General features: G+C 44.0%; 1 protein-coding gene across 5 annotated transcripts; it reads right to left on the bottom strand.

Moving 5' to 3' along the window:
* Positions 1-1,103: 1,103 nt before the first annotated feature.
* TMEM128 (transmembrane protein 128) lies at positions 1,104-20,173 on the bottom strand. Of its 5 annotated transcripts, XR_016393232.1 has the most exons (6): positions 20,031-20,170; positions 18,257-18,398; positions 14,714-14,872; positions 12,659-12,767; positions 5,760-5,881; positions 1,104-4,060 (listed from the first exon to the last, which is right to left on the bottom strand). XR_016393232.1 is itself a non-coding variant. In XM_089911651.1 (5 exons), exons 1-4 carry the CDS (start codon positions 20,125-20,127, stop codon positions 12,668-12,670), a joined length of 498 nt encoding a protein of 165 aa, XP_089767777.1. In that variant the 5' UTR covers positions 20,128-20,170; the 3' UTR covers positions 1,104-5,881; positions 12,659-12,667. The 5 variants fall into 5 exon arrangements, 4 of the variants coding, with proteins under 4 accessions (XP_089767777.1, XP_089767779.1, XP_022422720.1 ...); XM_089911651.1 differs by having other exon boundaries at positions 1,104-5,881; XM_022567012.2 differs by lacking the exons at positions 1,104-4,060; positions 5,760-5,881 and adding an exon at positions 10,744-11,392 and having other exon boundaries at positions 20,031-20,169.
* Between the last annotated feature and the right edge of the window lie 203 nt (positions 20,174-20,376).

Below are 20,376 nucleotides of genomic sequence, written 5' to 3'. Positions count from 1 at the left end.
CTCTGACACCTTGATCTTGGACTTCTAGTCTTGAGAATTGTGAGATTATAAATTTCTGTTGCTTAAGCCATCCAGTGTGGTCTTTGTTAGGGCAGCCCCAGGAAACTAAGACACCCAACTTATTCCTTCTGTGGTCCCCTGGGGACCTGTTCACCTCTCCATCCTCTATTTTCCACATGGCATAATCTATTTTTTAACTGTCTTTCCTACTCTGAGCTCCCTACAGGCAAGAACTACATCTGGTTCATTCTGTTTTCTAAACCCAGCATGTGTTTTTTTCTTTTTATCTATTGAAAAATGTGTCCTAAGCACCTCTCATGTGCCAGGTATGGGACCAGGCCTGGGGCCAACAAGATGAAACCCAGTTTATGCCAAATGCCACGGGAACCTGGGAGAGAGAGAGCTTAGTGTCTGACAGGTGGCCAGGGCTCCATGAATGCCCCAGAGTCCCATAAAAACCAGCTCTGCTTTTATTTCACTCTACAAGTTTACAAAGCACATTCACATCCGTTATCTCTTTTACATACATCAGCTCAAGTCAACATGAATGTAGAGGGAAAGGCAGCACCAAGTGGTGGTTAGGGGGATGAGCTCTAAAGCCAGCCTGCGAGGTTTGATTCCTGTCTCCATCACTTCCTGCTGTGTGACCCTGGATGAGTTACTAAGACTCACTGTGCCTCAATTTCCTCATCGGTAAAAGGGAGCTCTTAATAGTAACCACTCTTACAAGTTTCTATGAGGACAAAATGAGTTGATACATATGAAGCACTTTGGAAGGTGCCCGCCAAATACAAAGTACCTAAGACCCTTTGTTATTTACTGAGCACCTACTATGTATCAGACCCTGGGCTGACACTGTGTGGCAGAGGCTGCCAACTGTCCATTAAACACATGCTCCCCTTCCGGAGCATAGAGCTGTCACAGGGAAGTGTCTGCCCAGCCAGGGACTCAATTCCCAGTGCAACTTGCATCTAAGTGGACCAAATGACTAAGTTCTGGACAGTGGGGTGCGGACAGAAGTGACACACAAACTCGGGGCCCTAGCCCATGAAAAACCCCTACACAATCCTCCATTTTCTCCCACCCCCACCCCCGCCCCGCCACCAGCCAGATATTGACACCAACACCCAGGGCAACCTTGGAGCCTCGTGCTGAAGACGGCGGAGCCTGTCAGCCTGAGCCCCCAGTGACTGGTGAAGCATATTCTCCCTGCTGAAACTGGACCTTACATGAGTGAGACATGAGCTTCTATTGTGCGACGCCACTGCAATTTGGAAAGGTATCTGCTACAGCAGCTAGCATGACCCTTAACTCGCTTAGAATACAAAGATAGATAACACACAATCCCCATCAGAAAATCAGGTGGGACTCCCTGGTCTGGGCTACCTCGATTCTTTTTAATAAGCAATGAAATGTAAGTTTCTGGACACCAAAGAGAGAAACAAAAGTCTGTCCCCTTTCCTCTCTACTCAAGACAATGGGAAAAACTGATTGAGAGATTTACCCACGCTGATTTCTGCCTTCTGCAGATGACATTTTTTCAAAGGTCTGAACTGCACAGGAACCTCAATGTCTTCTGATTGATCCCAGCTCAGCAGTGGGCAGACATGGGGGTGTGAGAAATGGTGGGCTCTGATGGTATCCAGGCCCCTGGCTTTCACCTCTGGAGCACGTTACTCCACCCACATTCCACGGTGAGAGCTGGTCGCAGGGCTCACCTAGTTGTAAGGGGCTGCGAATGCCTTGACCAGGCAGCTGCTCTCCTGTGACAATTCAGCGCCTCTTGGATGATGCTGAGAAACGCTGCCCTGAAACACGGGCTCCCCAACTTCAATGAGGATGACAGAATCCCCAGAGGGGCAGAGGCCAACCAGACGTGCTTAACTGCCACAGGTAACACGGGCACAGTTACTCTGATAGGCAACAGGACCCGAGTGCCAATTAGAAGATTTTGTCCCCACTTATGTTTGCTGGTGGCTACATAATCCCAGAGTTTCTAAGAATAACAGAGGCGAGCAGTGTATTAGCTTCCTAGGGCGCTGTAACAAAGTACCACCAAGTGGGTTCCTTAACAGAAATTTCTTGGCTCACAGTTCTGGAGCCTGGAATTTGGAAATCAAGGTGTCGGCAGGGACAGGCTCTCTCTGAGGGTTCTAGGGATGAGCCTTCCTTGCCTATTCTAGCTTCTGGTGGCTGCTGGCGATCCTTGGCGTTCCTTTGCTTACAGGAAGACTTGAACAGCCAGGGTGACTCAACGGCCAGGGCTGGAATCATTTAACGGTTTCCTCACTCACATTCTGGTGCTTGGAATAGGATAACCCGAAGGCTGGGCTCAGCTGGGACTCTCGACCAGAGCACCTCGACGTGGCTTCTTTATGTGTGGCTTAAACCTCTCACAGCGTTGCATCTGGGCTTTGAAAGGGAGCATACCAGGAGGGAACATCTGGCAAGCAAGCATTCCAAGAGAACTAGCAAAAGCTGTATGGCCTTTACGACCTAGCCTGAGAAGCCACATAGCATCACTTATGGCATCCTATGTTCCCAGATTCAAGGGAAGGGGATAAAGATTTCCCCCTCTCAGTGGAAGACGTTTCCAAAATTTTATTTTTTCACTCAGCACTCTGTTAACCACATCAGCCTTGGAGAGATTTCTGTGTTGCTGAGCACATGCATGGCCTCCATCCCTGCCACCGTGTACCTTGTACACGGGCCCGTAGAGCAAGCACTGGGGTGGCCAGGCAACGAGGCTGACGGACTCCCACAGAACGGCCATTTCATCCCGCTCCTCTGTAGGGGACGCCGCTGGTGAGCATTCACATGAGATGCCAATCTTCATACCCTGAATCCATTCTGAGAGGTCCATCCACACACTTTTCCCCCAAACCTCCTTGTAACTAATCTTCAGATTTTATTTCCAAGTCACTGAGTATCTAGACAAACTGGTAGCCTGTTAGCAACCATCCATGAGTTCATGTATATTTGTACTCTGGACGTCTCTCAATCCAGACAAAGTGAACAACCCTATGTACCACTCCACACTCTGCCCACTGGGGAGATTTTCCTTTACCACCCTTCCCTTCAGGGATCCCTTTGGGTGGGGCTGTAATGCTGCAGCTGTCCACATGGTTGGACATCATATCATGATGGCTGGTGTTGTCATATCACATAGAGCCACTGTAAACTAAGCCTGAGCTTTTTCTCATCAGTCATGAAAAGAACCCCATGAGACCACGGGTGTGAATTAAAGGAAAGGAGACAATGCAGGAGGAGCGGTTTCAAAGGAACCTGAACCACCTGTGCATGCAACTTATTCATGGTTTTCAACCCTGCTCAAGTCAAGTCTTCTACATCATTCCTACTCAACAATGTATCACTGCTGGGCATGCCCAACCTTGTGGTTTGGTGGGTCAGATGACTGCAGTCCATGCGATAGATGGACATTCAGTCTCTACCAGGGCCTAGTAGCAAATGAGAAGTTATTTTTCAAAAGAGAAATAATTATCTACAGAAGAAGGTATGGATTTGCTCCAAAATCCTTGTGGTTTGTGCTAGAGTCTCCAACATAAGACCACTATTTGCCACAAATACTTCAAGTGCCATTGGCTTTGTTGGGTTGTAAGATCCAAGTGGGAGAATGTGTGCACTACAGCCTGGAGATGCTTCCGAGCCTTCTCTTGCTCCAACACCCACTCAAAATGGCCAGCCTCGTGAGTTCCTCAGTTAATAGGTCAAAGTAACACACTTAGATGTAGTCTATGTTGCCTCCAACGTCTAGAAATCCCTATTAAGTATTTGCCTCTTTTTTAATGGGAGGAAGTACAAGGAGCAGCATCTTGTCTTTCATCTTGGAGGTGATATGCCAACACGTTCAAGATCACTGAACCCCCAGAGACTTCACCAAAGTTATAGCCTCCTGAATTTTAGTAGGTTTTCTCATCCACCCTGTTTCAGATAAGACATCTAAAGTACTGGCTGCTTCCTGCTCATCAGATCCAATGACTGTAGATCATCAGTGTAGTGGCCCAGTATGATATTGTGTAGAATGTCAGATAATCCAGTTCTGTATTATGGGAGATAACAAGAGTCAGGTAGCTCTGAGGCAAGGCTGTGAAGGTGCACTGTTAGACCCGCCTGGGAAAAGCAAAAATGGTACAGCCTCCACTATTATGGGATCCTAGCATTCCAACTGCTGCTAGGGAGACCAGTTCTGTAACAGCATTCCTGCCTCAGCATGGCCTACAGAGGACAGTCACTGTTGACCAACTCAATGATGCCTGTATCTTCTTATTGGCATATTTCTTATCTCCATGATCAACGGAGAGCCTTTGGGGTCCTCCAAAGATCAGCTGGTAGGTTTTCTAATCTTACACGGTGGACCCACTTGAGCACGCCCACTTCCCTGAGTCCGTTGATCCCTTCCCCCACAATGTGTCATGGCGATCCTGGCATCTCTACTTTGTTTAATGTGGGCCATGACTTTTTCCAAGCCTCCAAGAACCATAACAGCAGTGGATTAGAACCATCTCTTCAAGCCCTTGCCAGGGTGTTGAATCCTGTTTCAAAAGGGAGCACCCACACTGACAAACTCTCCCTAAACCAATGTTATAGTCTGCTTTTAATCCAGCACCACCATGATTTACTCCCAGGCACAGGCTCCTGAAGTATTTGTCAGTATATGTTATTCAGGTCCTGAAGCACCTTTGCCATATGATCCCTCTCTCTACTCAGCAGGCCAGCACATCCCCAGTAAGGCTATGCAAGCATTTGATCCAGAATAATGGATGGGTGGCCAGGAGGAACATGGGGACAAATCTGGAGGAGAGCAAGCATTGCTTTGTAAGGTTCCTACCGCCTCTGGGGCCTCAGCATGGTCTTCAAGCAAGGAGTGACTCTATCACCCAGTAAGAGGGAGGTGGCCCTTCTGTAGGTCCAGAAGGTTCTGAGGAATCTAGGAGTGCAAGGTTCTCAAGCGCATTTCACCAGTTATCCCCTTCCCAATTCTCAAATTCCTGCTCCTTCCCTATCAGGGCTCTGACTCTGGTGGATATTTTCCTAGACTGAGAATTCAGCCTTCTCTGCTACTCTGCCACTCTCACAATTCAGTTTTGTGCTGATCCTTAGCTATGTCTACCCTCCAGCTCCAGGAGGTAAAGATTTCTTTAAATGCTACCAAGAAGCTCTTCTGGGACTTCCCTGGTGGTCCAGTGGTTAAGAATTTGCCTTCTAATGCAGGGAATGCAGGTTCGATCCCTGGTCGGGGAACTAAGATCCCACACGCCATGGGGCTACTAAGCCCACGCACCGCAACTACTGAGCCCGGGCACTACAACTAGAGAGCCCACGCGCCTCAGCAAAGAGCCCACGTGCCACAATGGAAGATCCCTCGTGCCACAACTAAGACCTGACAGAGCCATAAATAAATAAATAATTAAAAAAAAAAAAAAAAGCAGCAGCAGCTCTTCTACTTCTCACTCTCTGAGACTTGTTCTAATGGAAGAACCACCAGCTTCCACTAAAAAAAGGATGACACAGAGGGTAGAATAGAGCCCAGAGGGTAGAGCCTAAAGCTTTGCACAGTCCTAAGAAGCAGCACTGGTCCCTAAACAAGAGAGGGAGACATACGCCCAGCTGGCTTTCAGAATTTTTAGGGAACAGAAGCCACGTGCCTTGTTACCCCTCTTTGAACGGGAATATTATTACGAGCACCCTATCTCTAGCTCACCCCTGTATGTTTGGTGTGTAATTGGCAGGTAACTTACCTTTAAAGGTGTGCAGATTGAGAGGACCTTGCACCTGAGGCACCTTTTATTGATTTAGATGATGAGATCCGGGAGCTCGAGCCTGAACCTGATGCTGTAATGGGATGAAACTTCAGTGATTCCTGGAAGATAAACGACTTTTGCATGTGGAAGGAATCTAGAGAATTTATGAACAGAGATTAGACTGTGGCAATTTTCACTTTTCTTTTTTTTTTATTGAAGTATAGTTGATTTACAATGTTAGTTTCTATCATACAGCAAAGTGAATCTCATATATATATATATATATATATATAATTCTTTTTCATATTCTTTTCCTTAGGGTTTATACAAGATATTGAACATAGCTCCTTGTGCTATACAGTAGGACTTTGTTGTTTATCTATTTTACATATAGTAGTGTGTACCTGTTAATCCCAAACTCCTAATTTGTTCCTCCCCCATCTCCATTCCCCTTTGGTAACCGTATGTTTGTTTTCTGTCTGTGTCTGTTTGTTTTGTAAATAAGTTCATTTGTATCATATTTTAGATTCCACACATAAGTGATATTATATGACATTACTATTTGTCTTTTTCTGTCTGACTTACTTCACTTAGTATGATAATCTCTAGGTCCATCCATGTTGCTGCAAACGGCATTATCTCATTCTTTTTTATGGCTGAGCAGTATTCCATTGTATTTATACACATCTTCTTTATCCATTCATCTGTTGATGGACATTTAGGTTGCTTCCATGACTTGCCTGTTGTGAACAGTGCTGCTGTGATCACTGGGGTGCATGTACCTTTTAGAATTCAAGTTTTCTCAGGATATATGCCCAGGAGTGGGATTGCTGGATCATATGGCAACTCTATTTTTAGTTTTTTAAGGAAACTCCCTACTGCTCTCCAGTGGCTGCTAGACTATGGCAATTTTAAAACACGACCTCCAAATTTTTTGGTACTCCTCCTTTAGGATGGGGCAAAGCCATGTCCCCTCCCCTTAAATAGGGGATCTGTGACTGCCTGACCAGTAGCATAGGATGGAAGTGACATTCAGCTTCTGAGCCCAGGCTTTAAGCAGTAGCTTCCATTTCCTGTCTCTAGGACACCGTGGTAGGTGGAGTAATGGCCCCAAAGATGTCCACACCCTACTCCCTGGAACCTATAAATATGTTGTGTTACCTGGCAAAAGGAACACTGAAATGAAGTAAGGATTTTAAAACACGGAGATGATGTTGGGTGGCCCAGGTGGGTGGGCCCAATGTATTCACACGGACCCTTAGGAGTGAAGGAGGCAGCAGAAGAGTGGGTCAGAGCAATGTGGCATTGGAAGAAGAGGCAGGAGAATTTCAAAGTATAAGAGCGATGTGTTGACCCACTGTCCTAGGCTTTGAAGATGGAGGAAGAAGGCTACACGAGCAAGAAATGCACGTGGCTGGCGTCTCCAAGCTGAGAATGGGCCTCAGCTGCCAGCCAGCTGGGAAATGGGGATCTCAGTCCTTCAGCTGCAAGGGACTGAATTCTGCCAACGGCCTGAAAGAACAAGGACATGGATTCTCCCCTAACAGCCTCCAGAAAGGGATGCAGCCCTGCCGAGACCCATATTAGACTTCTAACCAAGGAACCGTGAGATAATCAATGTCTGTCATTTTTAGCGCTATTGGTGGCAATCTGTTACAGCAGCAACAGAAACTAATGTAAAAGCTCACCCTTGAATCCCAGCTACTATGCCATGAGGACACCCAAGCTGCCCATGAAGAGGTCCAGGCGGAGTAAAATTGGCGGCCAGCACCATCTCGTCAACCACAAGGGAACCACCTTGGAAGTGGACCGTCCAGTCCCAGTTGAGTCACCCCATACATAACAAGCTGTTCCTATCAATTCCTGCTCAAATTTCAGATTCCTGAGCAAAATAAAGGGTGGTGGTTGTCCTAAGGCACTTAGTTTTGGCGTGGTTTGTTATGCAGTGATAGGTGATAACCGGAACATACAGACAGATGCACGTGGAAGTCAGCCCAGGGTATGAGAAGGAATCCCAGGTTTTGTGGTGGCACCATGACCAGGGGTGGAGGGATTACAAGGAGTCCTGCTGGTCCTGAGAGAGAGTGGGGATCAGGCTGCAGGCTGGGCGCGCGGGAGCAAGGGAAGCAGTGAGCTGAGTGAACTCCAGGGTCCACTCCTACCCCCGAGTGTGGGCTGGGGAGGGACCAAGTTCCTGACATCCTTTTGGACTCTATTTTTATACATAAAGGAACATTACACACACTCTTTTGAGTCCATACGTCCTAATACAATTTTTTTTAATGAGGAACACAATTGGATATAAGCCTGGAGAATTCTTCGGTGGAGTTTTGCTGTAAAGGGGACCCAAAAAGTGGTTAATAACTGGAGAAGCGTGAGGGAGCCCTATCTTGGGTGTTTGTTTGAAGATGGTAAATAGTACAACACATTTGTAGGTGGACAGGAATGATGCATCTCAAGGCATCATGAATATACCCAAAGTGAGGTATAATAAGGTTTGCCAAAGCTACAGCTCTACCAAAAGCTAGTTGCTCACATTGCTTTAGAAATAAAATAGCTACACATTACATTTCTGCCGAATTGGGAAAATCCCATTCCTCAACTTCAGAACTGAATCTGAGAGACTTAGAAGAGATCTTTGTGGCCTTTTTAGGAATAATTTACTCTTCTGTTCAACTCCCAATCTTCCCTTGACCCAGAGCCTGCAATTTGGCTTCTTTCAAATTAGTCCTTAGTGTATGCGAAATATTCCTGATTGCTATTTATTTTTATGAATTCTATGTAAACATTTCTTAAAATCTACCAAGCTCTTTCCCACCTCAAGAAACACTGAGCTGAATCAAAGTCTTTAAAATATTTTTAAGTGAAAGGCAGTTATCCTAACTGTGGCCACGGAAGAGGGCATCTATTAACCCCTATTACCTAGGACCACCCCGCCCCACTGCCCCAAATGATTCTACTTATAAAGATGTGGCTCTTAGCTTTTCCCTCAATTCCTTTCCAATGCATTTCTCTTTTGCTTAAGCATAGCCAGAGACCTTTTCTTGTTATTGTTGTATAAAACCAAAGAACCCTGAGACAGCCAGGATGTTAAATGCTATAAAGTCTCCTAGAAAGACCATTGCCTCTCAAGCTAGGTCCCAGACACAGATTTGGAGGGAGCCTCAATCTGGTTTTTAGCCTAGGTAGCTAAGTTCAATTCTGCTATCTCTGTGTTCCCTGACAATTCGAACATTCTAGCTTCTGCAGAGACGTCTCTGCCCAAAGTGATTGGAACAGGATAGTTCTGGAATGAGGCTGAACGTTAGAATCACCTGGAGGACTCTTCACAAGACAGCCTTGTCACCAGCTGCAATGAAAACCTCTGAGCAGCAGGCCTGTGGCAACCAGTGTGCAACCTGGGTGGAAGACTCGGTCTTGACACTTGGGACTGTCAGTCAGGGACATTTTTAAGAGCACACGCTTGCTTCTACCATATCCCTGACTTTCACGATAAACATTCACAACTGTTAATTCCGTTATTCATTACTATTCTGAGTGGCTGCTCCTCCCACAGGCTTGTTTAGAAGAAGCAACAACACTCCTTGACACAGTTTTTATTTAATAATTATAACAAGGGCTTCCCTGGTAGCGCAATGGTTGAGAATCTGCCTGCCAATAAAGGGAACACGGGTTCAAGCCCTGGTCTGGGAAGATCCCACATGCCGCGGAGCAACTGGGCCCATAAGCCACAACTACTGAGCCTGTGTGTCTGGAGCCTGTGCTCCGCAACAAAGAGAGGCCGCGATAGTGAGAGGCCTGCGCACCGCGATGAAGAGTGGCCCCCACTCGCCGCAACTAGAGAAAGCCCTCGCACAGAAACGAAGACCCAACACAGCCCTAAATAAATAAATAAATTTATTTTAGAAAATAATAACAATAGGAAAAGACCCACAAATAATCTGCACAGCACTTATTTAATGGGCACAGGGACCAGGAATGATCCTGCTTAAACAAATTTATTCAGATGTCTCTTTGTAACAGGATCACCTCCTTACCACCCTAGCTATACCACGGTATCAGCACTTGGCTAACTGGGTTCTAATGACTGTATTACACAGAAAATCCCAGCCTTAGGTTTCTATCCAAGTATCAACAGTAAAACTACTTTGCAAGAAAAGAAAAATGGAAGGAAGGGAGGGAGGGAAGGAAGGATTTCTTGCAGAATCTGCCCAAAGACTCTGTGGGAGTTGTCACGGGGGTACGTCCCTTGCCCCCCACCAAGTTCCCTCCGGAGGGTCTGAACCAGGGCTCCCTCTAATCCTACTTCCTGGGTTTGCAACCTCAGCCTTGCACTGGACCCTCACATCACTGACTGACTTGGCCACCTGATTCTGACCTTCGCCTGACTTTGCTCCTTACTTTAAATGACTCTCTCTACACACCCTCACATGCATATGTACACAAACTGAGCTTGAATCTGTTTATCGATCATGCCTGCCTCTTCCCATTCCTGCTGTTTGATCTACTTTGTCTTTCATTCCCTCTCCATTACCATTTATTGAGTGAGCACCTACTGTGTGCCAGGCACTGTAGTAGGTGTCTCATAAACATTATTCTTATCACCCACAACCCAACAACACAGATATTGTTCCTGCCTCACAGCTGGAGAAAGACTAACTGCTACTCAAGGTCAAGATTAACTACTACTGCAGGGTGTGATCCGAGTCAGACACAAGTGTTGACTGAAACATATCATTACCTGAAGTCCCTTGGGGGTGGGGAGCGCAGAAACCAACATAAGGTACTTAAAATGTCACAATGCTTACGATGTTTAGGTTTAATGTAAACATATTTGCATTTGAAAGTGCAAATACTGTCTTCCATTGGTCTTTGAAAAGCAGGGTAGCCTTCGCTAAAAAGAAGCCTTATTTCTATAGTGAAAGTGCTAATAGCTGAAGACAGAAACAATTCCAAAGTTTGTAGTAACAAAACCCGCAAGAAAGTTATAGAAATACTTTATTTAAATATTAAGAAAAAAATTACACGTACTTAAGATGATTAAAAGTTCATAGTTAAACAAATGCTAAAAACCCAGTAATTTACACAGTGATAAATCTTAAGTGATGGGAAAACACAAAATCCTTTCAACTGGTCCTCCTCCTTACAAAACTATTATAAAAATGGTATTATATAGGAATTGCTGAAGTTGGGTTAAAGGCACATGACACTATCATTCCTTTATATACACAGCCAGTCATCTCATACACTGAACTGCTCACCCTTAAATGGAAGAGTGAACAACTTCTCTACACTATCGGGAGTACATTATGCATCTCTAATGAAAATTCATTTAAATTTTTACACCAACAATTTCTCCAATGATCCAAACAGATTAACACTGCAAATCAGTTATTTCTGTCTTGAATATTTCTACTTTGAATCTGAAAAATTCGATAATGAGTTTAGGAATATGCAAATGAAATATAATTTATTCTGATTTCAACTACAGAGCTATAAAGTTACAATTCTTCCAAGGAAACCATTCACTTCATAGATGCAAAAACACACTGTAGCTTTTCCATTATGTCTGCGGTGCTTTCAGCTAGCAGGATATTAATCATTCACTTTAAACTGACATGCCCTTACACCTGAAAGAAAACCCAAGCGAGACATTCTATCTCAGGCTGTTGGATTTAATATTAAAAAGCACAGTTCAATCTCCCTGCCTACAACATTCTCTGGCTCTCTGTTACCAATTAAACGTTGATGTCGGCAGTAAGTCAAAAGCTCCTGAACACGTGGAAAAACTCAATACAGAACAGCCAGAGATTCAAAGCAGACAGGGTCAGATGAGGGAATGCTCTTGTGGCGACAGGTCAACAGGGACAGAGGACATACTGTGAGAGTCCAAACGGTCCTAGACACAGCACAACGTGTGGAGGGGACTCTGCACATCAGCATGTGTGTGCTAGCAGCTATTTTCAGACTAGCAACAATGAGAGGACATCCATTTCTTCTTTACCTGGTTATAGGGACTTTCCAAACTCCAAAGGGAGAACATGCTGTCTGTGAGCCGCAATGTCAGTTTTCTTTTGCACCCCAATAATTGAGTGCATTAACTTTTTCTTCTCTGGGCCTCAGTTTTCCAAGTTTACTTCTCTGGGTCTCAGTTTTGAAGTTTACTCCTCTGGGTCTCAGTTTTTAAGTTTACAAGTAAGTAAACTGACATATGGAATAGATTTTCTCCAAGTTCTAACGTAAGCAACGTGAAGAGAGGGACCGTCTGTCTTTTTCACCATGTCCCTAAGCATGTACAGTGAGTACTCTGAACACATACTTATTCAATAAATGAGTTATCTGCCAATTAGCAAATAGACCCCATTGTGAAGGCAGCAGGCCCAGGGACACAGTGGTCTCTAGGTAAACAGAAATTCTATAAATAACATGGAAGGAAAAGGCTGATGTGCCATCCATCAGATTTTTATGAGGCAGCCAGGACAGTTAGAAAACAGATTTTTCTTCTCAACTGGGTAAAATTGCCCATTCTTCCCATATTCCCATTAACTAAGAACGATCTAGCCAATAGTCATCTGTATAGAAGTAGATGGAAGTTTACTGCAATAGAAAATCGATCAATGTGTGAACTTATCCATATTGGAAGGTGCAAATACTCTCTTCATGAGATCTTGGAAGGTCAGGGTGCCTTCTCTAAAAAAGTAGTCACTTAGAACTAAATTATGCAAATGGGAAGGGATCACAGTCCCTTCTACCTCAGAGTTCAATGGATGAACAACTCTGGTGTAAACATGACTGAAATAATTTACTAGTCCGTTATTGCTATGTCCACTGAAAATTATCATGAAAGACTTTTTCAAATGCATTCATTATTAGAAATACCATTCCAGAAATCTTACCTTTAGAAATCATCCAAGGAGTGAGATCAACATTACAACCCCCATAAACTGGGTAAACAACAGCAGTGGAGTGAAAAATGACCACACATGCCATAAAGCAATATTGAAGCTGAAAAGAAAAGGACAAAATAGCCACACAGTTCACAACTGTAGCTATACTCTACACAACTATATTCTACTGCAGAATCTAGATTTAAAGGACTCACTTTTACCCGGTTTGGGAAAGTTCATTCAGCCAGTAACTTTCTATATATAAATCATGTTTCTCAGGTATGTGACTTAGCCAATATTGGAAATATCACAATTTCTTCACAAAGTACTCAGAACTGGAATCACTAAAGCTCCTCTAACGAGAGCTGGCCTGGCTTAACAGAGACTTCAGTCTCTTAACATTAGTATCTGTAAAGGAACACGAAATAAAATGACTACAGCCTGCTTTTACGATCTCACACACTACCAAACTATAATGGTTAAAAAAAAAAAAAAAATAGACGGTTAAAGTATTTTTCTGTTAGAAACAGAATGAAAAAGTAATCATTTATAAGCTGCTATTAAACTTTCCATTGAGAAAAATACTATTCCTGTCACCAGGTAAGAATAACACACTAAGTGCAATGATTTTTATGAACTGAATACTGTTCTAAAACATACAATAATATTTCTGGGGGTGACGTTAGCCTTATAAGAAATTGTAAAATAAGACAACTGTCTACACTCGTCACCGAAGGGTTAATAAAAAACCGCATCACAATGCAACATATGTCAAACACCCATAAACTTCAACTACAGAAAATACATAATAGAAAAAATACATTTAAACTGAATATGTACAAAGGTGTGTGGTTTTCCCTAAATTAAAATGCAATTAATATAAAGAGAGGAAAAAAACCTAAAAGCCCAAACACAATGTTCAGTGTAGTTTTCTCTCTGGTTGGCAGGATCATGGGATTTACTTCCTTTGTGTTTTTCTGTAATTTACAGATTTTTCTTTAATGAGCAAGTTATAAAATACTTTTATAAACATAAAAAAAACTTTTCACTGAGAACCTCTTAGCTTATGAAAAATGATGTTAATTGTGGCATTATTTATAACAGCGAAAGAATAAAAAAACAGGGAGCTGGTTAAATAAATCATGATATGTCCATGCAGTGATAATGATGTAACTGTTAAAAAGAATGAGACACATCTATATGTACTGGTATGGAAGAATTCCAAACTCAATTTAAAAAAAAAAAAAAGATCACTCTGGAAAACAGTTTGGCACTATTTACTAGAGTTGGAGGTATGCATACCCGATGAGCCAACGATTTCCCTTCTAGAGATATGTATATATGTATGCATGTACATATACATCCAACAGAAACACACACAGGCACACAAGACATACACAAGAATGTTCTTAACAGCATCACTCATAATAACCCCAAACTGGAAACAATCCAAATGCGATCAACAGCAGAACAGATAAACTGGGAGTTGATTATAAGATGGAATGCTGAACAGCAATGAAAACGTGCAACTGTTATGCACAATATGGACGAATCATACATAGTGTTGCATGTAAACAGTCAAATGTAAAAGAATACATACTATATGAACCCATTTCTATAAGAGATGCAAAAGAAAGCAGTTACCATGAAGGTGGGGACAGTGTTTACCTGCGGGCAGGAATGAAGGTACAGTGACTGGGAGGGGGCATGGAAGGGGTTAGAGGGGGCCGGCACAGATCTTTCTCTTGACCTCGTTAGGGTTTACACCAAGGCTCACTGCATGATAATTCAGCTGTATATTTTAGATTCTTCCACTTTTCTGTCTGTATTATACTTCACAATGAAAATGATTTAAAAAGCAAAATGCAATATATATATATATATATATATAGCATGTCACCATTTGTATTTTAAATAACTAAATATATAAGTAAAGAAAGACACTACTGAAAAGGGAATCAAGGAGACTGTTTTCCCATTATTCCCTTTTTTTTTCCCTCTTGAATTTTGTACCATGTACATCATTACCTGATCAAAAAACTTTTCATTCCAAAGGTAACTTACCAAATTCCTGCTACAATAAAAGTAGCAGTTGTAATAGGTATCAACGTTGGATACTTGATATCATAATCTTCAATTCCACAATACCATTCCAGATAGACTATGCAGTAAAATGCAATCGATAAGCTAACAAGCAACAAGGTACCGCCAAACAGAAACCAACTGTAGAGACAAAAATAATACCCTTCTATTATCCTCTTTTACATCCTCTACAGCCTAATAGTAAATAATCTTTTTTGACACATCTGAAATGTGACACAGGCTCATATCATTGCTGGCTTACCATACCAATGGCAGTGATCTCATTTTTTTTTTTTTTTTTTTTTTTTCGGTACCCGGGCCTCTCACTGCTGTGGCCTCTCCCGTTGCGGAACACAGGCTCCGGACGCGCAGGCTCAGCGGCCATGGCTCACGGGCCCAGCAGCTCCGCGACACGTGGGATCCTCCCGGACCAGGGCACGAACCCATGTCTCCTGCATCGACAGGCGGACTCTCAACCACTGCGCCACCAGGGAAGCCCCAGTGATCCCATTTTTGACAGTGCATGTATCTGACAAAGGTTTTGTAAGTTTACCTTTGAATACAGGTGATTTGAATTTTGAGTCCTGTCCCATAACACAGGGCCTACCAGCCAGGTATGACTCAGCCCTGCCACTAGAGAAAGGAAGCATCTTAACTTACTGAATCAGAATTTCTATGCCTATCTTTAGAAAGATGTTATTTGCAATTCTGCTCCAGACTGTGTGCAGCATACCTTGGGTCTAGACAATATAAACTACTTTTAAAGGCTCTTCAGATACCTGAAGCTGACTAGAAATTCAGTGACTGTTAAGCAAATATGTACACAAAAATAAAGTGGTTTTAAAAAAAAGTGCTAATTGACAGCACTTAACAAATCAGGTATCTTTAAAGTTTTCATTAATAGACTAAATATGTATTTCTAAGAAGAATATCAACTGGAGAAGGGGCAGAGAGACCCACAGTTACTCAATCCCGGCTTGCAGAAAGTCTAGATCTAATAGATGGGTAGGTAAAGATGAGCGTGAGACACATGAAAGGATGAAAAAGTAAGACTTTAAACACACACACACACTTTCATAAACTAACTGACAAAAAAGGACGTTTTCTTTAAACATACAGGAAAGCAAGCGGCTTTCTGGTTGTTTCTGAAGTTTTGAGTGTGAGAGTAATAAAGATTTCAACAGACACCATCAACTCCTCCAAGTTAAGCTGGGTTTCTTGAAATACTGAATATCAATTTGGAAGGAGTTAATTCATATTGCCTCTCGCAAAAGATTTCTAAATGAAACCCTCCCGTTCCTAGAATATCTCCAGTCCTCCCTCAAGGGCCAATGGCTTTTTGCTCCTTCCAACTCCACAGAAGACCTGGCTCAGTGTGTGTGAGAAAAAGCTCATCAGCCCCTTCCTTCCAGCCCCTGCTGGTCATGGGAGGAGGCCAGATTTGGAAAATCAGAGGAATGAACCCTTTTCGAGAAAGCAGAAGGCAGCCTGCACGGCCTGCCTCTGGGTAGCGCTCTCCCGCCACAGCTGCCCCAACTCCCCGCTGCTTACCGAGGCCTCAGCAAGAATGCAACCCTACTCTACTCAAAATCCTCAGCCTTCGGCCATGCGTTTCTGTCTCTTTTCCTCTAAGATGACACTTCTTTGAGGACAGGCCTATGACTCCCACTTTGTTTTCATGCCCCCCAGTCCTGATCCGGAGGCTGAGTCCAGGCTCTGTCACACACCACCGTTGGGCTACTGTGTGCCACTACTCCTGTGGGCGCCCCCAAACACCTTACAGTGTAGTGAGTTATTCCTTACCTCACCATCTCCTTTAACTACTAAGAATACTTAGTATTCTCATATACAAGGATACATAGGACACAAATGGATAAATCCTCTCATCTCTCCTGAAACCTCAAAAAGGCCTACCTCCTGAGGTTGGGCTGGACTGGGTGCCCCTTCTAGGTGCATTCACGGCATCCCGCACATACCCTCGTACACGCAAACGGTACGCACCACATGACTTACTCATCTATCACAGCCTAAAATGAGCTGGTGGAGGGTGAGAAGTGTGCCTTGTTCATCACTGTGACCATAACTGGATACATCTCAGGCTCTCATGAGATATTTCATGAACGAAGCAGCAGGTGCTACTGATGGTGTCTGAAACAACCATCGCTTCTTTTCCCGGCCCAAGTTCTAGACCAATTGAAAGACACAAAGAAACCAAACTGATAAAGACCAACTGTCAGCTTCTTTACTGATAGAGCTACGAAAAGAAGATAGCTTTGGTGAATGGTGACAACGTGCTTCCTAACACTGAAACCCAGAAAGAGACAGACTTACCCACTGGGTTTCAAGTCACAGTGAAAACCTAGAGACCTTCTCATGTCAGGGTCGCCCCATAAAACAATGGTGCAGAAAAGCAGCCCAGAATCTGTGCTTCCCATGGGCAGCTGGCTCCCAAGAGGAAGAAGGTGCTGAGCTACACGCCTGGTTCTTCATCCCAAACCCTATCAGGAGGTCTAGCACCTCCCAGGGAAGAAGCCAGTGAGGGGAAGGGCCAGAAGATGGGAGTGGTTAGGGAAAGCTCCTGCTTGTGGAAATAAGGAACGGGAACAAGCTCTCTCCCTGCCATAGTTTACATAACACCGCCCCCTCACCCCCCACCTGCTTTCCCCGGACCACCTGCTCCCTCACTCTCCTCAGGCGCCCCTCCAGCAGTCACTGCTCTTCCTGAGGGCCTCTGCGGGAGAGGCTGGGTGTCCCCCAACCCCCAAGGATATCACCGGATCAAACAGTCCCGTCTGCACCTTTCTAGCCCCGCTGGTCCTTCCAAACAATTACACTCGCACTTTAAGCAAATCAGCCCTCCCGATGCCAGCTCCGATGCTCACCAACACCTCTCCCTCTTTTTCTGTTATCTAGGGGCCTCCAGAACACTCTCCAATGCCCAGTGAGGACTCAGGAGTGTGATGAACAACCTTCCCCTCCATGTCAACTCCTAGATTTCATACTAAAGAGATTTCAATCCTCATGAACGATGGACTATCTGACATCCTGCCTCAAAGCTCCTGACTCCTCCACCAGTGACCTCAACTCTAATTCAATCACAGACTGTACATGTAGTTACCTTGCTGGCTGTAACTATTCTCTGAAAACGAGCTCTGAGACCCAATGCCCACCCACCACAATTCTCATTCCCTCCTCCCAATGCTCTTGTACTTGATCTTCTTAAAGACCTTCAGTCATTCTCTCTGCATGGTTTACAAATGGATTAGATCCTTCTTAAATTCACTACCGTCCTCATCCTACAAAACACCTGTGCTGAGAAAGCCCACTGAAATAATTTCCAGCCTCACCCACTCTGCGGTACGTGCCCAGAACACACACTCTCTTTTTCAACTCTGCGTCACCAGCACCTCCAACACCATGCCCGGCAGAAAGTAGATGCCTACTAAGCGTTTGAAGAATTCGGCTCACAAAACGTGAAAAATAAAACAAGTGTGTTTAACTTACAAAGCAATTAAGTTTTCTTACCTGCTGGTGTGAAAGTTTTCTTTAACGGTTTGAAAGAAATCAACATAATAGGTCACAGCAATGGATGCCAAAATCCAGAATCCAGAATGGATATTAAGTCTTGGAAGAGGTTTCTCCTTTTTCTCAACAGGTGTAGAGGTTTCTGCAAATAACGGAGAGTTCAACTTATGAAGTAACCATTAACGTCACAGGAAAAATTATACCTTTTTTTTGGCCACGCCGTGCCGCTTACAGGATCTTAGTTCCCCAACCAGGGGCTGAACCTGCTCCCTCGGCAGTGAAAGCGTGGAGTCCTAACTACTGGACTGCCAGGAAATTCCTTTTTTTTTTTTTTTTTTTAATTACACCTATTTTAAGTCAAATAAAATAATTTCCTAGAGCTTTCTAAGAACCACATTCTCTCCCATTACAGTACCAATTTCTTCTGTAAAACCACCAAAATAGGTTTATATTTTTAGAAATAATTAATAGGACCCTGCCATAAAACCTGTCCAATATAGTCAACTTTTTTGCCGCTAAATGAGTTTTGCAACCAAATTTATTTATATAGTCTTTTGGAAAGAATAATGCCATCTGGTAGTATAGGAATTTTAATGCTATGCTTCACGTGTAGTCTAGGAAAGTGATTAGTCCTGTTAATTAAGAAAAATGCAAGTGGCAAACATTAGAACACAAAATGGACTTGATTTTCCACAAACACTACTTACAACTACATATTTTAATTTTTTAAACAAACACAACCTTTTGGGGCAGCTCAAAAGTGGAAAGGGCACACTGGAGGTCCAGTCCCAACATGGTACTGCCTTAGACAGGTGATGGACAAGTCAAATTCCTTCCATTTGGGACCCAATCTGAAAGAATGGGTCAAACGGGGTCTGACAAGTTCCCCATGTGACTGACATGCCCTCTCTCTCAGTTCATGTGAGAACCACTAGTATGTAGCCAAGGTTCCCGAGCTTTTAGCTGACCATCAGAATTCCTGGGAAGCTTATTCATAATACAAATTCTGCGAGACACCCTCAAAATTTATAAACCAGCATGCCTGCGCATGTTGTTTTCTGCGTTTACTTTTTAAAATAAATACACAAGATTTACAACATACAGGACAAAAAGATGAAATCGCTCTCTTTATCCTTAACCCCAGTTCCCCAGCCCCAAAGCAGCTACCAGTAATAACGTCTACTGAATTCTTGCATATTCTATGCATCTACAGGTGAACACACACCGCATGTTATCTGGTTTGAACACAAATGGTGGCATACCATACGTTGTTCTGCGCCTCCCTTTGAAAAGCATCCACATTGATTCATAAAAGTCTGCCTGCTGTGTCATGTATAAACAGCCAAGTGTATTTAGCCAGCTCCCTGCTGACGGACAATTAGATGTTTCCAGTCGTTCGCTATTACAAGCAAAGCTGAGATGAAAGACTTTGCACACACGCCCTTGTGTACTGCTACGAGTACGCTCCTTTGTTAGGTTCTTAGAAATACAATCTGTGGATATATTTTATTTTAATGGATATTGCCAAACAGGTGTTAAGCCAGCTCTCCTGGGAATCCTGAAGACCAAGATGCGCAGGGCTACCTGATCTCTAAGGGTCTTTTACGACAGTAAATACCCGACTTGCAAAACTACTTGGTAAGCCTTGAAAAAACGAAACCCGGTCCCTCCTGACTGGGTAGGGCTGCGACAGGCCCGCGGGGCCGGCCGTGGCCGGCGCCTCGCCTCTGGGAACCTCGGCGCGACTCGGAGCGCGCCAGCGGGGGTGCCTCACCCGGCCCGGCGTAGCCCTCGCGGTCCAGCCGGACCACCGCGTCCCGCGGGAACAGGTATCTCCGCCGGAGTCGCTCCCGAGCCTGTAGCGCGTCCATCTTAGCACCGCCCAGAAACTGGGCGGTAGTGACGTCAAGCCCACCGGAACTTTCCGGCATCGGTTCGCCGGAGGAGGGAGGGATTTCCTTTTGTGAAGGGGAGAGGGTGTGTTGTCTTCGCGGTTTTAGTTCGTGAGAACGTACGGAGGGTTTGGCTTTGCTGTCTCAGTGCTCAAATCCGGAAACATGATTTGAATTTCAAAATATTTATCCTTCCCCACCTAAAGATGTACAGTTTGTTCCGAACTA

This window comes from Delphinapterus leucas, chromosome 5, assembly GCF_059928025.1.
Source record: "Delphinapterus leucas isolate spDelLeu-1000000601 "Yukka" chromosome 5, BTC_Dleu_Yukka2, whole genome shotgun sequence".
Taxonomy (NCBI): domain Eukaryota; kingdom Metazoa; phylum Chordata; class Mammalia; order Artiodactyla; family Monodontidae; genus Delphinapterus; species Delphinapterus leucas.
Note: the sequence above shows the minus strand (reverse complement) of the source record. Positions and strands in the feature narration are given on the sequence as shown.

Excerpts from the sequence above, each read along its gene's own strand:
- TMEM128 (XM_089911651.1), bottom strand. The coding sequence starts at position 20,127 with ATGGACGCGCTACAGGCTCGGGAGCGACTCCGGCGGAGATACCTGTTC. Across the intron at positions 14,873-18,256 it reads GAAAACTTTCACACCAGCAG|TTGGTTTCTGTTTGGCGGTA; the intron begins GTAAGAAAACTT and ends TTGTCTCTACAG. Across the intron at positions 12,768-14,713 it reads TTTATTGTAGCAGGAATTTG|CTTCAATATTGCTTTATGGC; the intron begins GTAAGTTACCTT and ends TTTTCTTTTCAG.